This window comes from Sinocyclocheilus grahami, unplaced genomic scaffold (genome assembly GCF_001515645.1).
Source record: "Sinocyclocheilus grahami isolate Dianchi unplaced genomic scaffold, SAMN03320097.WGS_v1.1 scaffold1831.1, whole genome shotgun sequence".
Taxonomy (NCBI): Eukaryota; Metazoa; Chordata; class Actinopteri; order Cypriniformes; family Cyprinidae; genus Sinocyclocheilus; species Sinocyclocheilus grahami.
This window is the reverse complement of record NW_015507010.1, coordinates 42,502-61,736: the sequence shown is the minus strand read 5'-3', so window position 1 is coordinate 61,736 and position 19,235 is coordinate 42,502. Positions and strand designations below refer to the sequence as shown.

The window sequence follows — 19,235 nt, the reverse complement described above, 5'->3', positions numbered from 1 at the left end:
ACGTCATGTTACCCGCTTATAGTCCATTCATCTGTCACTTTCTTGAAGCTAATCAAATTAAGACGGATACCAATGTGGGTGTGACCAGTCCTTATCTTTGAAAACCGTGATCAAAGCTGCAATAGGTAAAGGAAAATATGAGTCACACTTAGGTTAAATAACTAGTCCATTTCTAATGCAGATAAACGTGTGATGAATTTATTGCTGGAAATCCAGTTTAAGCTTTTAGCTGTGTTTTGGAACATGGTAGCATGTTTACGTTGCAGCTGGTTTCTTGCAGGTCCAAGTTGGTTATTAGCTGATTCAAGCTGGTCTTTAGCTGGTCAGCCAGCCACTATGTTCCAAAAACCAGCTTGACCCCTTGGTATTAGTTAGTTTGTTAATGGTCCAAGAGCCTACCATCTTATCACCAACTTGCACCAGCTAATAACCCACTTGGACCAGCAAGAAATCAGCTACCAGCTGGTCATATCAAAACGTTAAGCAGGTTTACAGAACATGGCATCTGGTTGACCAACATGGACCTGCAAGAAACCAGCTACCATGTTACAAATAACAGCTAGCATCTCAAGTTGGATTTTCAGCATGGTTACTGGCTGCCATGAACATGAAACGATTTTGGTACTTTGTTGGGTCGCCTCTTGATATCCAGAGTAAAATCTGGGCCCTGAATTAAAAACAAATTGAGAACCACTGATCTAGTGATACAAACACCTAGATTCAGGTGATTCAGATTCAGATTCAATCCATAGACCTCAGAACATGTTACACAGCAGAGTCGGGTTACTAATCAATGGTTGTTTTTCTCCCTTCCAGAAACACAATGGCATCAGTGTGACCTACTACTCGATATAGTTGCCCTGAGACTGATGCATTACATGTGCACAATGGGCTTATCTCACAAGGAGGCCAGTGTGTGCGCGTTATGACACGGGGTCGTCCTGGATTAGACGGCCGATCGGTCCTCGTTGAGCATGCTAAGATATCCTGAGAGTTTGCCGGACAGGGCGGCTCTCACAGTATTGCGTTACAGGAAAGAGAGAGCCAACAGGTACAAAATGAACCTAAATATGATCTCATGCTTTTCCCTCCCCTCTCTTTCTCTTCACTCCCCTCCCTCCATTCTTGGCTGCCAGCCGTCACACGGGAGACACATTGCAATGACTCCCTCCTTTTTATTTCCCCCCCCCCCGCTGCATTCTCGCTGAACCATCCTGGCTGGTAAGGGAGGAAGAGATGCAGTCGGATATTGGCAGTGTTGTTTCGGTGCCTTAATCCCTTTTTAATATCAGATTTAGGAAGGAGGCAGAGAGGGACTGGTGAAGACCAGAAGAGCCAGATCCCAGCATCGAGATGGCCTGCTCGAGTCTTGCTGCAAAGTCATTCCGTCTAAACACAATCCCCTTCAGATACTCACAGAGGCCTGTCCTCGTTTAGAGGGCTGATGGGAGCGTGTTTATCATCGTATTGCTGACATGGCTTTGGATCTGTTTGGCTCCAATTCAAGAAGCATCTGTTCTCTCTGAAACGGGCTCGGATTGAGGCCAGTTACAGTCTGACTGGAGCTAATTTTAGACCCGGCTTAACTGGACTTGCACGCTTTACTTCTAATTATAAAACAAAGCTGTTGTAAAATAGCCATTATAAAGTGGATAGTTCTACTCCTGGCATCTGACTGGTTAATGTCCCTACAGTTTTGCAGTTCATGTCTGTTAGCATGGAAATCATGGAAATGCTAATGCACTTCAAAAAGATAGCAAAATTATTTAGATATGCAAAAATATTTACGCAAATACGTATTTCCCAGACATGTCCTGGTCGGGATTTATAAACGGTCTAAAATGTGACTATTGACAATCTACAGTCTTCACACATTATGCGTATTTGCATTGCTTTGGCCATCCTCTATAGATTCCACCTTCTCGCGTGCCATGATTGGTCGATTATGTACGATGCCTGCGCACTATTGAAAACAACAGGAAAACAAAGGCAAAACCTGGACTTTCAGGCAATTTAGAAATCCCAGCCAGGACATGTCCAGGAAAAAGACGATGTATGGTCACCCTTAATAAAATGCTCTCTAATATAAAAAGGTGACCAGATTTCTGAAATGGAAAGGCTGCAGTATGTTGGTTGGGTTGTTTTTAATGTGCTGTAAAATGGGGACATTTCTGGGGACAGCTCCAGTTGGGGAAAAAAAACACCAAAAAACAGGATTGTCCAGGAAAACAGGGACATCTGGTCACCCTCTGTAGTATGAGAACATCCCTCCTCCAATAGCACCTGTTACTGATTAGCATTAGCAAGTAGCAAACCAGGGTTTCACTGGTGACATACAAGATCCTGTTCTAATAATGCGTTTCTTTACTATGTATTTAGTCTTAAATATATAAATATACTTTAAAATTACATGCCACATTATTTTACAGAAGCTAACAATTAAACATCCCTTTGTTTTCAGTGAGCAAGCTAACAATTTAGCCTACTAGCATAACATTAGCTGGTTTAAAAAAGCTCCATTTGCTAGAACAAAACATAAGGAGGAACACATCTTGCATAACACCGAGCTGTGATGTAAACTGAAGCCGACTAGCGATTTCGAAAAAAGGACAAGCCCTTCGATGGGTTTGTAAACAGCCGATGTTCATGCTTTCTTGCCGTTTGCAAGTTACGACAACAGGTGTAGTCTCAGGACACCTGCTTTAATTTTATCTGTCAGATAGCAGAAACATTTTTAAATATGTATAGGCTACTAACTTTTTTACAAATAAAATATACTGTCTGTGTGTGTGTGTAATATATATATATATATATATATATATATAAGTACTATATAAAAAATGTTTTAAACCGTATATAAATATATTTAAATATTATATTAGAATATTAATCATATATGCAGTGAAATTTATATATATAGAAATATAGTGTTATAAGTCACACCCACGCACATCCATCTCTGTCACTTAGGAAACCTGACGCTCCTATTTACATCCGCTCAGGTCAACACGGGAGAGGGACGCACGGGAGACAATGTGCAGAGCGCAAGGACTGATCCTGATTAACCCCCTCTGACCTACACTGTCATCCTAAACTGTGTGTGTGAGAAAGAGAGAGTGTGAGCCAGGTCACCATGTGATATTGTGGGTAGGACGGTGCTTAGGGATTGCGTCTATGTGTGTGTGTGGACCTGCAGTGCCGTGGGCTCTATTAAAGGCATTGTCCCCTAGTTGGGACATCCTCCTACCTCCCTCCACGGTGACCCCGCTGACCTCTTTTCAAGCGTAGATGGGGTATGCCTCTCTCTTGCCCTGGCACAGGCATGGGACGGTTTCTTCTTTGAAAGTAGATGTGGGGACTCCAATACACCATCTGCTCCAGATGTCTTGCACATTGGACCCCAGTTCACAGCGGGACTCGTCACCCAAGGAAATTATACTAACTGAATATCATTTACACCCATAAAGACAAATGATCTGTTCACATTAGTAAGGCACATTGCTGCCCAGTTGAAGTGGGTTCACAGCTGCTAACATAAAACATTGATTTTAGTTTAGTTAGAACCCCCAGAGCAGTTGAGAACCTATATGTATATGCATTTATATATATATATACACACACACACACACACACACGGTACGGAAAGTATTTATATATATATATATATATATATATATATATATACACACATTTCACTGCATATATGATTAATATTCTAATATAATATTTAAATATATTTATATACTGTTTAAAACATTTTTTTATATAGTATATATATATATATTACACACACACAGACAGTATATTTTATTTGTAAAAAAAGTTAGTAGCCTATACATATTTAAAAATTAATAAATGATTACTGTATGATTTATAAAAGTACATATAATAAATATACATTTTATATAATTTAATAATATATATATATATAGTATTTAAAATACACACACATATTAAAATTTCAGGGTATAAATGCAGTTCATCTGGCAGCTTCTGCTGCTCAACCTGCTTCTCAGTTTGACGTTGAGTATTGCTACCCGACGGTGAACTTGGCCAGGCTCAAAAAGAACATTGTGTCTCCTGACGGCTTAGTTAGGACTGTCCATGAGAGTGTACGAACAAACTGTTCGGCTTTTTAGGGAGGGCAGGAGTAGAAGCAGGAGTGCTGAAAGAATGAAAAAGGGAGTCTCTTCGAGGGTTTTGCTGACAAATCCAGCCTCCCCTTAAAGGAACACTCCACTATTTTTGAAAATAGGCGCATTTTCCAACTCCCCTAGAGTTAAACAGTTGAGTTTTACCGTTTTCAAATCCATTCAGCCAATCTTTGGGTCTGGCGGTAGCACTTTTAGCTTAGCTTAGCATAGATCATTGAATCTGATTAGACCGTTAGCATCTCACTCAAAAATGACCAAAGAGTTTCTATATTTTTCCTATTTAAAACTGGACACTTCTGTAGTTATATCGTGTACTAAGACCGACGGAAAATGAAAAGTTGCGACTTTATGACGCAGCGCCTGAAAATAGTCCCCAGCTAGGTAACTTCCAAAAGCCTATATTCAGGCACTGCGTAATATCATTGCGTCTGCTGCACCCATGGTACGGCAGCAAAGTTAGATCATTACGTCGGAATGAGAGTATAGTTCCTAGCCATATCGGCCTAGAAAATCGCAACTTTTAATTTTCCGTCGGTCTTAGTACACGATGTAACTACAGAAGAGTCAAGTTTTAAAGAGGAAAAATATAGAAACTCTTTGCTCATTTTTGAGCGAGATGCTAACGGTCTAATCAGATTCAATGATCTATGCTAAGCTAAGCTAAAAGTGCTACCGCCAGACCCGGAGATCAGCTGAATGGATTCGAAAACGGTAAAACGCAACTGTTTAACTCTAGGGGAGTTGGAAAATGAGCCTATTTTCAAAAATAGTGGTGTTCCTTTAAGCTCCAATGAGCAGTGGCCTGTAGAGGGAGCACTCCTGTATCTGCTCTCTCCATGTTTATCTCCTCTGGTTGGGCATCCATCTGGACTTGAGCTGTTTTATTGTTTTGACACTCACAGCACGACACCGTCTGGAGACCTGGGGCCCCCATCCTTCTCTCTCTCTCTCTTTCTAACACCCCCACTTCAGTTCCCCTCACTCTTCTCCGGCTTAATGTCGAGATCCTGCGGTCTTCCACCAGAGTCCATCTAAACGATATGGGACGGTTTCCCGCCTCGCTTCCCAGCACTGTCCCGGCTTGCTCTCAGTCCCTCTTTTCTCCAGGGACTCCCTATATATATATATATATATATATATATATATATATATATACACACACATATATAAATAATTCACAAGGCCTCCTTATTCATTTCCATTTAATCTTGATGCTCCATATACAACCAAAACATCTTCAAAACATTCATCTGCACGGGCAAAAGAAATCACAAGGCTGATAATATTTGGGTCACAGAGGCTAATCTGAACAGTTTCACTATGCATAGGTCTGACCCCAGATCAGCCCTCAGGGCAGCATTATTCTGTGGCTCAACTAGAGTAAAATGAGTTGACTGAGGATAATCAAATTAGATGTGCAGGGAAAATGAAAGCAAACGAGGCTTGTGAGACAACCGATCTACAATCAGCCTCATACTGACCACTTGTGTGTCCTAAAGCTGCCCCACAATCAGGATGGGGATTTGCCCCACCAACTCGGTCACCCACGGTTTAACTAACGCGTGAATCGCACCAGTGTCTCGATAAATTTGTTGCATATTTCAGGTGTTGCATTCATGGGAAAAATGCAGAAAGGCACATCAGCACAAACACAATAGTGAAGCGCCTGCTTTCAAACGAACAGTCTGCTGCTTGTGCAAAAGGAATCAGATACATGTTCAGTCACTGAGAGGTCAAAGTGAAGTATAGACTGGATTTCTGAACACTGAGCATTACTTGTTAATATATAGATGTTAAAAATTCAACCTAATCTTAAAGTAAAAGCGTTGTTTTTGCTGTAAGGAGGGAATTCACTGGATGCTGCAGCAGGATTGGTCTTTGGTTGTTATTGGTGCATATTGGTAATATGTTTTCAGTTAAAAGTGCTTCATACATAAATGTAACGGGAAAGCGAGTGCTGATTATTTCATGAGAATGTGGTTGTCATCCACATACATGATTTTTTTAGGAACATGTTTTGCTGTCACAGATCCAAGAACTGAAAGTGAAAAAAGCAGTGATAATTTAGTGTACTGCCTGGTTCTTTACACATTTTTTTTGTGAAACCACATCCTTAAAGACATAGTTCACGCAAAAATGAAAGTTTTGCTGACAATTTGCTCACCCTCAGGCCATCCAAGATGTAGATGAGTGTTTTTCTCAGCTGTTTGGACTCTCATTCTGACGGCACCCATTTACTGCAGAGGATCCATTGGTGAGCAAGTGATGTAAAATGCTACATTTATCCAAATCTGTTCTGATTAACAAATAAACTCTTCTACATCTTGGATGGCCCGAGGCAGAGTACATTTTCAGCTAACTTTCAGTTTTGGATGAACTATTCCTTTAAGAAAGAACAGTCATACTGTTAATGCAATGCTTTTCCATTGCATTTCTGGGGTAACATTCACTAGACAGACACGTCTGACCATTGCATTAGTGTCGTTTGCGGTGTCCTGTGCATGACATGGCATTTTAAAATTGTAGCGCTCAAGTTAAAAGTTGATCAACTTTCAAAAAAGGTTTTTTTTTTTTTTTGGTTTTCCCGGTCAAAAATTACCAGCCTTTTAAAAACAGCTTGTAGATCTCTCGTTATGCTATATTATTACCAAATATTGGATTCAATCTAGCACAGGTTCTGTGTTTCTTTTTGTAACTGGTTGAAAGTAGGCCTCATTGATCTGAGCACCTCATGTTTTTAAGCAAAAAAAAAAAAAGGCAATATTTACTGCATAAACTCAGATTAATGAGACCTACAAATATAAAACCTGTGCAAATTGAAAGAAAACAAGATGACAAAAAGATTGGATCTACTATTTGGTAATAATATAGCATAGTGAGATTTACAAGCCATTTTTTGTAGGCAGGTCATTTTTGACCAGGAACCACAAGGATACATTCTACTGCCCTACATCTCTTGCTTTTACACAAAAACACATTGTCTGAATGACCTCTTTTGATCATAAACTTTCTCCCCAATTCCCATTACTTGTATCTTAAGTATGATTTGTTGACCAAAAATAGAGAAAAAAGTTAATTTGATTTATAGCATTTTTGGTAAAAATTTATATTTCCACATTTCTAATAATCATGAATGATTTTGATAATAGTGTAGTAAAAATCTGATATGGTGAGCCCTACTGGTCATATAGTGCACAAGGTATAATTACTACTTTTATGATACTTGCACTGTATTTGGTGACCAGTATAAAGTCTCACTGTATGGAAAAAGAACAGCATGACTATTAAAAAGGTCTCCTTTTGTGTTGCACAGAAGAAAATCTCAGTTAAGTCCACATGAGGGGCAAGTAAACAATTTTTTTTAATAAACTATCAATTGAAGTCAGACGTCCTCATTTAGTTAAGACGTTAACATTTGCATTTCATAACTGTGAAATGGCTGTGTATGAAGAACTGAGAGATGCAATGAATGATATAAACAAATGCATAAATGGTGTGAACCGCATGTTTTTGTCCCCACAGATGAGTGCAGCTTGCTTCTTAAAATAGTTTATTTGTGAATTTACACTGATTAGCAATACATCTAAAAGCAAGTCCGTTAGATAACCATTTATATAGGATTTCACAGGTCACAAAGAGGCTCGGCTCAAACTCACATGCCAAAGCAAACAGGCCTTCAGAACCAGACTACAACAGAGAGGTATTAGTAAAACAAGGTGCAAAACGGTCAGTAGGGGTAAAAGTTAAAAAAACGCAATGGAAACCGGAGCAAAAAGAGCCAAAATAAGAAAAAGTTAAAGCAACAAAACGAGTTAATCTTCCCACCCGCCCCAGCTCTCTCTCCAAACTCGCACCCAGTGCAGCTTTAAATGCGTTTTAATCCACGCCTGGCCCGCATTCAAATCACATGCTATTTACACAGCTTAGAAATGTCTGTCTCTCTCTCCGTGCCCAAGCCAGTACTTCACATTGCCCTCTGGGATATACATATCTCTCTCTCTCTCTCTGTGGTTCCTCCTCTTCCTCCCCCCTACGGGATGGATAATGACCACATTCGGGCCTAACAGAGTTCAAACTGCTAATATTAACCATGAGAGATTAGCTTTTGTTGTACAGTCTGTCCACAGAGTGTTATCTCGTGTGGCAGAATGCTTTAAAATGGGCAAAACAAGCAACTTCTGACCTCATGGGAACTGGAGGGAAGATGAGTAAATCAATCCAGTTTTAGATGGAAACGGCACACTGTACAATGCTGCTTCTCAAGCTTTGTAACACTAAAGTTTTGGAGACTTTTAAGCCTGTAGGATGGTTATGAGATGACTTATGGCAGTCATAAGGTGACATAATGAATGATGTCATCATTCAGAGCACTAGAATGACCCAGAATGAAGCTCAAATGTCTGATGTGATGGGAATCAATTACACTCAATACATTTGAACCCACTGTTGACCCCGTGAGAGCCAGTACTTCGCTTTAGGACTGAGACGTCTTTTTTTTTTTTTTTTTCAAAAATACAGTTTACAAATATATATTTTTTCCTTATATGTTAACAAGTTTTCCTTCTCCACCCTTTTTCTAGATGCTAAAACATTTCTCATGTTTTCATATCATGCCTCTTTCGCTTTAGATCTCCTGCTAAGTTCATCCATAGACTTTTTTTATGTATACCACATTAAAAAGTGCAGAATAAAAATATTACATTTATTTATTTATATATAATCACTCCAGTTTTCATATATTTCCGTTACATGTTTATTAATCTGAGCTATTACACGATTGAGAAGTCAGGCACTGCTACATTATCAGCCATATAGATTCAGACTAGCAAAACATGCTTCAAGATTTTGTATTTTCGTTGTTAAAGTATAGAAACGAGTACAAAACTGTATGGATAAAAACGAAATTGTTTCAATTAAAAAAAAAAAAGCTAAAATATTTCATAAGAGACGAAGAGTTGATGTTCACTAAAACGTGATTGCTCTGCTTTTTTGCCATTCAATCTTTTTGTTTGGCAAAGAACAGTACGGAGAGGAGACTGGAGTGACTCTACACAGGATCAGACCCAATTTCAGACCATCGCAGGCAACATAAGAGAAACAAAATCAAACAAACCCTGTTCAAATAACCCCCGAACGGTTTCCAGTGTGATTCTTTAGAGTCTCCTGTGTAGTGTGACCAATTACACCTACCGTCCACCTACAGCTGGAGAAACAACGCAAGCAGAACGGACACCGTAAGAGATGACGTGGCGGATAGAAAAGGGGCTCATAAAAGGTCTGTATGAGAATCTAATAAACATACAGCATGGAAAAATAATGCAGTATGGGCTCATGAGATAAAATCATTAGGAAACTGTACAGGAACATTTTCAGTCCATTAGGTGAGAAACTTCTCTTCCTGTATAAATCTCATCTTATAATCATGGCACGTCTCTTAAAAACAGATGTCGCTCCATCTATTCACAGACTCCCAAAATAATGTGCCATGCTTTTTCAAACTTAAAAACATAAAACGACGAACAAAGACAGACAAAGCGGGCATGGATTCACTCCTTCCACTAGGCTTCCACTTTCTCTTTCTTTTTGTTCTTCTTCAGGAAGGACGGGGTTCTGAACTTCTTCTTCTTCTTGTTGGGTGATTTGGAGGGCGAGCTATCGGGCGTCAGAGCCTCTTCGATCTTCTCTCCCGAGCGCACCGTGATCTCGACGCTTTCCATGCTGGTGGTCAGCTGGCTCACACGCTTGATGAGCTCTTCCTCGTCACCGTGGTCATCTTTACCGTTCAGCATCACGCCGGTGTGGTTCTCTGGGTGAGGGACAATAAAGAACAGAACTAATCAAATCCATGTTTGGAAACCATGAACAGCCAACAGTTGTGCTAATGTATTTTATTTTTAATATCATTAGTAAATTATACAGTATTTATTAGAAACATTATTAACTAATGATTATTAAATTCTTTATTAAGTTACAGTGTTGCTTGGCAACTATAAAGATATGTGCTAATGAGTTATTTTCAGATTGTTTTATTGCATTAATTGAATTTTTAATAAACTAAACAAATGATTAGAATTAGAAAATATTAACTAATAATAATAATAAAATATTTTTGTAAAATTACAATGTTGCTTGGCCAAAAAAGAAAGAAAAGGGCAACACAGTTGCTAATGAATTTTATTTGCCAGAAGTTTTGTTTGTTGTGGTTTTATTCACTGTGTTAATTTTATTAATAAATTAAACTAAATATTAGAAAAATAAATAATTATAATTAAATAAAAAAATAAAACTATTGATTACTAATAATTATTTTTAAAAGGCTTTTTAAATAATTTATTGCATTATTGTACTAAATTCTAATTTTATTTAAAACTTAGTAAAATAAATTAATAAAGTTTTCAATTATTTAACGAGCTATAAAGTTGCTTGACAAATGGGGCAACATTTGTGAAGATTTGTTCATGTTGGTGGTGACTTATTGCATTATTGTATTTATAAATTCTAAATTTATTCTAAAAAAAAAAATAGATTTTTAAAAAATTCTTTAATAAGTTACAACATTGCTGTTCCATAAAAAGCCTATAGTTGAGAATAAATGTTTGTGATTATTATTAATATTTTTTCAATTAAAGTTACATTATAAATGTATTATTAATACATTATCATATTGCCAATTCATGTGGTACATATCACTGTACTTCAACGCATTAATTTTGCTTTAAACAGAGTTAAACTGATTGGCAGGTGATTAAAAAAAGTTGCATGAATATTTAATAAGCTATTTTGAACATCAGATTCACGTCTAAATTAGTGCTGCACAAAGTTACAGAAGTTAATCATTTTATCATCATTACAAGACGCTCTGGATCAACATGTCCTGGCTTATGATTCATGTAATACATTGAGTTGAGTAACCGGTGATTTTGACGCAACTGGTGCAGAGTGACGAGGGCAAACGCATCCTGTTTCTCACCACACTACACTTCATCCCCACTGTGTGTGAACACATCAATCAGTATTTCTTTTGTTTATGAAAGGCTTCACCTTCAGTTTATGTAAGTTCATGAACTGTGCTCCCCTCCAAAGATGTCTAATGTCCAGCTCTTCTTGTAGTTGATTTAAATTTACTCTTCTAAAATAGGAAACAGGTAACGCTCGTTTTATATAAAGCCAACAGAAGAGCAAAGTAAGGTCCTGCAACGTATCCTGCCAGAATGTTTTGCAACTAGCAGGACAGTTGATTAGAAACACTGTGAAAACTAGGGTTCATGTGGACCAGTGAGGTTTTAATATTGTTTATGTACTATTATTGCATTTATTCATGTTTTGAAAAATTTCATTTTCATTTTAGTAATTCTATTACATTTGTATTCGTTTTATTTATTTATTTATATTTCACTTTAAATTCGGTTTTTAAAGGGGTCATATGATGCTTTTTTAAAGATCGTTATTTTGTGTATTTGGTGTAACAGAATATGTTGACATGCTTTAATGTCAATAATATTATTTTTCAAATACTGTACATTATTGTAGGTCCTCTATCCCCCGCCTCTCTCAAACACGTAGTTTTCAACAAAGTCCCTCCTTCTGACAAGCGCAGTCTGCTCTGATTAGCCAGCTGACCCAGTGCATTGTGATTGGCCGAACACCGCAAGCACTCGTCAGAAATGTAACGCCCCTTACCATAATCGCAAGCTTCATCTTTCAAAATAAACGTAAAGACAGAGCCCGAAAGGGGAACAGAGTCGCGTGACAGACACAGTGATGAAGCTGGTATGTGTTTGCAGTACACAAGCCACGGTTAAGACAGCTGACTCCACTGTGAGTGACCCTGTCTCTCGCTCTTTCTCTCTCTCCCTCTCACACACGCACGCACACACACACGATAGCAAATAGCAGTCAATAGCAAATAATTAAACTAATAACAAAACAGTAGCCGATTCAGAAGCGCCAGATTGTCATAGCAAAGTCAGAATTACCTCCTCTCCTAGGTTCACGAAACGGCCGTCCATAAAATGCATTGCTGTTCTGTTGTAAGTAATCTGAAAGATTCCTAAATGCATCTACTTTCGGAAGGCCAAATAAAGTGCTTTTGCTTTCGCCTAGAAACACACAGCGTCTCCCTGACATAGCTGCTTCAACACTAACTGCGGTTACTGAAACTAGGGATACTCCGATCCACCTTTGTCGCCTCCGATACCGATACCTAGGTTTCAGTATTGGCCGATACCGATCCGATACCAGTGAAGTTTTTTTAGCTCATTTAAATAAATGTAGAATTTATATATCTCTGTGTGTGGAAATGATAATCATTCTTTCACAATCTACTAGATATAGACTCCTTCATTATAAAGAAAAATAAAATAAACAATAAATCTGAAAAAATATAGGCCTATGTATATTTATAATCTATGACAAAAATGTATCAAACTAGGTTAGTGGATAATTCGGCAGCAAAAGTTATTCTAGAAAAATCAGTGCACAATCATTTTAGAAATCCAAACATTTAGTGAAAAAACTATATTTTGTGGGGAACAAATAAAAGTGTTGCACTAAATATGGTAAAATGTTACACATTGCTATTTGTATCATTATAAAATCCATTCATTAAAAACATTCATGAATATATTTATACTATAAAATTAAAATACATTTCTTTTAAATCTATAGCATATTTTTTAATAAGGCAACAACATATGATAGATACGATAGGACAAAACAAATACAGAGCAGCACAAACTGTTTTTATACAGTCTATGAGCACGAAGCGCAAGTAACAAAACAACATTAAATTCCAGCAAGAAAAAAAAGTCATTTTTGCAAAATCATAGACATGTATTTACAAATCAAGTATAATGGGAACACAGAATGATCTTGGAGAGAGCTTTACCGAGCTGACTGCTGTAACTGAACGCGAGGGTTTAAAGGCTGAACGAATGACTGACAGCCACAGCGGAGAAAAGAGTTTGTGTGAACTTTAATGTAAGGACTTAAACATTCATATGTAGCTCACATTAACCCTTTCTCACGTGAGTTTAAAATATTCTAGCTGAGCCCCCAGCGTGAGGTTTTTTTAGGTGACCGTTATTTTAGAATGTATCGCCTTATTGCTTCCATGGCGATGCATCATGCTTGTCATGTGACACAACGTAGCTACAATAGGTTGTTTGCACATGACGTCACTGATGACGTGCGAAATGCAGCTGGAGGGCAGGAAGTGATTTTTCTCTCCATAGGAATCACTAGCAGAAACTCAAAATGCTTGTTTTGCGCGTTGTTTATGGTTGCTCAAATTGGCCAAACCGAGAAACCACAAGGAGCTTTTATCGTGTACGAAAATGTGTTGTTCATAAGTGGGGAAAAGTCAAGAAATTGGTTGAAAAACGCAGGAAAAAGTGGATTGTAAACCTGCGTCTGCAGTCGGGAGGAGCGGAGCCGGATAATGCTCGTGTGTGCAAATGATTAATATAAGATATAATAATATATTGAGATATTAATAAAGATATAAATAGATTGAGCTGCCACCTCTCATGCATTCAGAATTCACTCAGTGCTAAATACCACACGTAGACACGATGTAAATAAGATATTATTTGCAGTTCAGAAAGCTTCACTGATTATAAAGGAACATCGTGAGATTGCGATAAATTGAAGTGAGTGACAGCTTTTTAGTGATATTTGAAAGCGCTATTGATAAGCGCTATTTGCTCGCTTTCTAGACTATAATCAATCCAGAATTTGAATAAAAGTTTTGTTTTACGTGCTGCTGACAGGACCAACAGCCACATAACCTAACTCACATGCAGCAAAGTTTAAGGAGTGACAAAAAAAGCAGAATGGATGACATGGAGGAAAGTCCGGACTGTACTTTTTTTTTGGCATGAGGCATTTTTTTTTTATATAGCGCTTTCATTGTATTGCTGTACATCCAACGCGCTCTCTCTTCAACCACCACGCTATTACAAGAGAAAGGTATTTATAATCACAACGTATGTTGGACGTGATCCATATGTTATGAAGAGGAGCGTTTTTTAAACTAAATTGAAATACTTGCCTGCCATTGAGGCGGTGGATATAGGCTAAGCAACTATTTCGAAAGTGAATCCGGTATTTATATGAGGGATGCGGGATATGCCACTCCTGAAACTGTGCTGCGTGTACAGGGTATGTGGCTGTTGGTCCTGTTAGCAGCACGTAAAACAACTTTTATTGAAATTTTGAATCAATTATAGCCTGGAAAGCGAGCAAATAGCGCTTTCATATAACGCTAATCACTAAAAAGCTGTCACTCACTTCAATTTATCGCAATCTCATGATTCCGTGATATGAAGCGCTCAGAACTGCAAACAATATCTTATTTACATTGTGTCTATGTGTGGCGTTTAGCATTCAGTGAATTCTGACTGTGTCACCCTGTATCTATTTATATATTTCTTTATTAATATCTTAATATATTATTATATATTATATTAATCATTTGCACACACGAGCATTATCCGGCTCCGCTCCTCCCGACGCAGACGCAGGTTTACAAGCCACTTTTTCCTGTGTTTTTCAGTCAATTTCTTGACTTTTCCCCACTTATGAACAACACATTTTCGTACACGATAAAAGCTCCTTGTGGTTTCTCGGTTTGGTCGATTTGAGCATCCATAAACGATGCAAAACACAGGCATTTTGAGTTTTGTTAGTGATTTCTATGGAGAAAAATCACTTCCTGCCCTCCAGCTGCATTTCGCGCGTCATCAGAATCACGTGATTGCAACCCACCTATAGATCTGTATGAATATTCACAAACATGCTCACTATATTATGAAATATCTGATATTCCGATTCTGAAATATGTGCAAATAAATCTATTTGGTAGTTTAAACACTTTTATGTCGACTGTGTTAGTTGATCTATAGCGAGTGATGGGCGCTGCCATGTTAGTTCGCGCTGAATCCGAGCTGTGGGATTTACAACAAGCAAATTCATCCTCTCCTCCCGAAACACGTTAAAGTAGGTCTCCGGTAAACTGGGAGAAGAGCAGAGTAAACTTTATAGTTACCTACACAATCTGTATATGACATCAATAAAAACATGTCGTCAGATTATATTTGTAAGGTTTATTATTGCCGTTTCCATAGACATCAGCGTGTATTTTACAAACTGTGAATGTATGGTTTTGCTAGTACTTGTGTATTTAAATGTCTGAAACCTAAAATAAGCATTATATGGTTGCAAACACTGAATATTTGTGATAATATGACAAGCGCTCAGCACGTCCAATCTGGCTCAGCGCCAGCCAAAGCAAGAAAGCGGATTTAAATTCAGCGGTTGATGACATGAAGCACTGAAAGTTCTAATCACACCGTTGTGATCGTATGCTCCATGGACTAGCCAAGACTGATCACACTGGTGATTAAGCTATCATATGGCTTCAGAAGTAACACAGAATAATTCGCACAATCGAGAAAAAAAAAAAAAGTACAAATCTCGGATTTAGATCGGCCCTCTCTGACCGATATGAATATCGGATCGGAGCATCCCTAACTGAAACCATGCCTACTTTTTGCGTGCACATTTGGGCGGCATTAAACAAATATTTCCACATAGTGAGGTAGATATGTGGGGGCGTGTTAGAACGAGCCGTTTTAGGGGGGCGTGGCAGAGTCTTACCTTTGATAAAGAATATCTCTTTGGTTTTGAGACTTTAGTCTTTGCAACTTCAGGGATCTTATCTATGCACAATCAGCTTGTAACACTCCAAAGAGAAAGGAAAACTTGAAATCGCATCATATGACCCCTTTAAATTTTAGTACTTCAACAAACTTCTTTCAGTTAGTTGCCAAGGCAGCATTTCTAATTTTGGTTAGTTATTTAATTTTATGGTTCTCATTTAATATTTTATTTCATCTTTACTTCAATTAACAAAAAATATTTTTAATGGTTTTAGCCCTAGTTAACAATTTATTATAGTAAAATTTTAATAAAAATGAAAAAAAAAAAAAAACCTATATAGACATATACACAAAATAAAAACTACAACAAAATTACTGACTAACTAAAATCAAATTGAAAAAAAAATCTCAAAAATAAAAACTGATTTAAAATATTAATAACTATATTATCTCAAAGCTTTTTTTCATAGAATATTTATATTTAAGTTTATTTCAGCTTTAATTCAATTACAAAAGATGATGTTTAAATGTTTTAGCTTGTAATTTGTGTTGTTTCAGTATATTGAATTTCTCACTGTGTTTTCTTTCGTTTATTTTACTCCTGCATTGTTACCTAGCAACCCTGAGAAAACATTAGCTGCTAATATTGACATATGTTAACATACTGCTGTTTGGAGTCACGTAGCGTGTGCGCACACACACACACAGGTCACAGTAGCAGTGGGGTGAGACAGCTGGCTCTTTCAGTGCATTATACCTTCTTTAGCTGGAGTGTTTTGTGGAGACTGAGTTTGGGACACTGATTGAGAGAGTGTGGAAGCATCATCTGACGTTAGCTGCTCTTCATCTGCAGGAGTGAGTTGGTTAGTGACCAGATAGACAAGCAGGGAGACAGACAGTTAGAGAAGAAGACAGGTTAACATGCGAGGACATTGTCACAGCTGTAAGATGCTCTCAGCCTTGGCTGTAGGTATTCAAGTTAGTTCTGTGCAAGTCACACTGTGATTTTTAGCTATGAGGGGCCGAGTTATACCATTAGCATTGACCGGGTCAAATATACGTGGCTTTGGGAACAGGAAATTAGGTGTTCTTACAGGCAAGGAGGTATCATGCATCAGTGTTGTCTTTATTTATTAGTTTATACCCGTTTTAAAGGTAAAACACGGTTTAAAAGTTTGGGTTTAGTAAGATTTTTTTAAAATGTTTTTGAATGAAGTCTCTTGTGGTCACATGGGCTGTATTTATTTAATCAAAAACACAGTAAAACAGTAATATTGTGGAATATTATTACTATTTAAAATAAGTGTTTTCTATTTGAATATATTTTAAACAGTAATTTATTTCTGTGATAAAAAAACAGAATTTTCATTACTCCAGTCTTCATTGTCACAAGATCCTTCAGAAATCATTCTAATGTGCCGATTTGATGCTCAAGAAATATTTTTTAGTATTATCAATGCTGAAAACAGCTTAATATTTTTTGCTGAAACTTTTTTTTTTTTCAGGATTCTTCGATGACTATAAAGTTCAAAAGAACAACTTATTTGAAATATAAATATTTTGTAACATTATGAATGTCTTTACATTTGATCAATTTAATGCATCCTCGCTGAATAAAAAGATATGTTTTTTGTTAATCTTCCAGACGCTAAACCTTTGAACGTTAGTGTAAAGTGAAGGTGTGAGGGACTCGTGAGTGTGTTTTACCATCTAATCCGAGCTGCTGAAGTTCTACTCGTTTCTGGTAGCCCTCCAGCTCTTTCTCATTCAGCTCGCTGAAGGGGTTTGGAGGAAGCGGTCCCGTCTGTTCCTCGTCATCCCCCATGTACGGCTGCATGTGTGTGTGGGCAGAGCAGAGAACACAAAATAATACACTAGAAGTGCACCTCAGTTATGAAATGAGTCATAACGATGACAAAAACCGCACAAATACACAGACCATCAGGCATGTTAATCACTGTGCATTCAAAAGTGAAAAAAGTCGCAAATCCTCTAATATTAAAACACAAAAACAAAAAAATTAAGTGAGAACATCATTGTATCCAAAAGTACAATATTTAAGGAGTCACGCAGATATTTCAAAAATGAAAATTGTGACATAACGACAAACAAAACTCCCTGGGATTTTAACTGAATGGGCGACTGTCCCTTAAAGAGAAAAACAGAGCTTCATAAGACCCTGCTTTGAAACATGAGGCCTTTGCCTTACATACTGATGCTCAATTCACCAGCACAACTGTGATGCGTCAGTTCAACTGTCTCTGAGAGGATCTGGCGCCACCTAGTGACACGGACGTCCATGTGACACCAGTCTGACTGTTCAGGGTTCACACTGGGTGCATAGTAATGTCGCTCTGACACTCACCAGCGGTCTTTCCACCACAATCCCCGCCAGCCGCTGTGACTGTGGCCCTGCTGTCATCATGTCAAACCAGTTCTGCTCTCGAATCTGAAACAAGATCACAAAAAGCTGTTTAAGATGAAATGGTGAATAAGAGTCCTAATGGACCTTTTAACAGACTGCGATCACGTTTCCAGTTATTAACGTAAAGTTAAGTTGTAAAGTTTTCACATTTTAATTTTTTTTAATGAAATTAAGGGACATTAAAGGGACAGTTCACCCAAAAATTAAAATTCTGTCATAATTTTCTCACCCTCAAGTTGTTCCAAACCTGTATGAGTTTCTTTCTTTTGTTGAACATAACATATTTTGAAGAAAGCTGGTCACCAAACAGTTGTCAGTAGCCACTGACTTCCATTGTATGGAAAAAATACTATGAAAATCAATGGCTACCAGCCAGAGCATGTGAGCGAAGCGGAGTGGTGTGACGCTCCGCTACGTTTTCCGCTCTATGGACGTGCGCTCCGCTCAGTCGCTCTAACCGCACAAGCAAGCGCTCCGTTAATATTCCGCTCACGCTCACCGTGAACCAATTCCCGCTCAGATCCCGCTCCGACATAAAATTTCTCTAGTAGGCCTAATTGTTTACTGTTTGTAACGAAATTCTTGGATAATTGTCCAAAATTAAGCATGCTGATAAATAGCAATTATCATGTTTCAGAGCGAAATTCTTACATTCTTCTTAATTTTATTAATTGTAATGTATTAATTAAAATGTATTAAATATATGAATCTAACCTTAGCAAACCTACCTAAAATGCAAAAACTGAAAAAGTGTATTTGATTTTCGTTAACTTTATTTCCGTGAAAATAGCTGCCGTTGTTGTGCAATAGAACATTCAAAACAGGCTCATTAAAACACAAACGCATACACACACACGAGATGAAATGTGCGTAGAATAGATCTTTACTAAATACACCTGGATCATAAAGCCTGTGAAAAGAACACACAAGATAAAATGCACTTAAAGAACACTTGGTTTATTAACTGACGTCAATGAAAGAAACACACTTTCTAGT

The 19,235-nt window shown here is 37.7% G+C and overlaps 1 protein-coding gene across 1 annotated transcript in view; it reads right to left on the bottom strand.

Moving 5' to 3' along the window:
- Positions 1–7,687: 7,687 nt before the first annotated feature.
- Positions 7,688–19,235, bottom strand: part of LOC107572904 (gamma-adducin-like) — a 27,402-nt gene continuing 15,854 nt past the window's right edge. Inside the window, exons 8-11 of the mRNA XM_016259331.1 lie at positions 18,180–18,263; positions 17,522–17,645; positions 16,572–16,661; positions 7,688–9,960 (exon numbers count right to left, since the gene is read on the bottom strand). Coding sequence (XP_016114817.1) covers positions 9,713–9,960; positions 16,572–16,661; positions 17,522–17,645; positions 18,180–18,263 — 546 coding nt within the window. The 3' untranslated portion in view covers positions 7,688–9,712. The remainder of the gene's footprint in view (positions 9,961–16,571; positions 16,662–17,521; positions 17,646–18,179; positions 18,264–19,235) is intronic.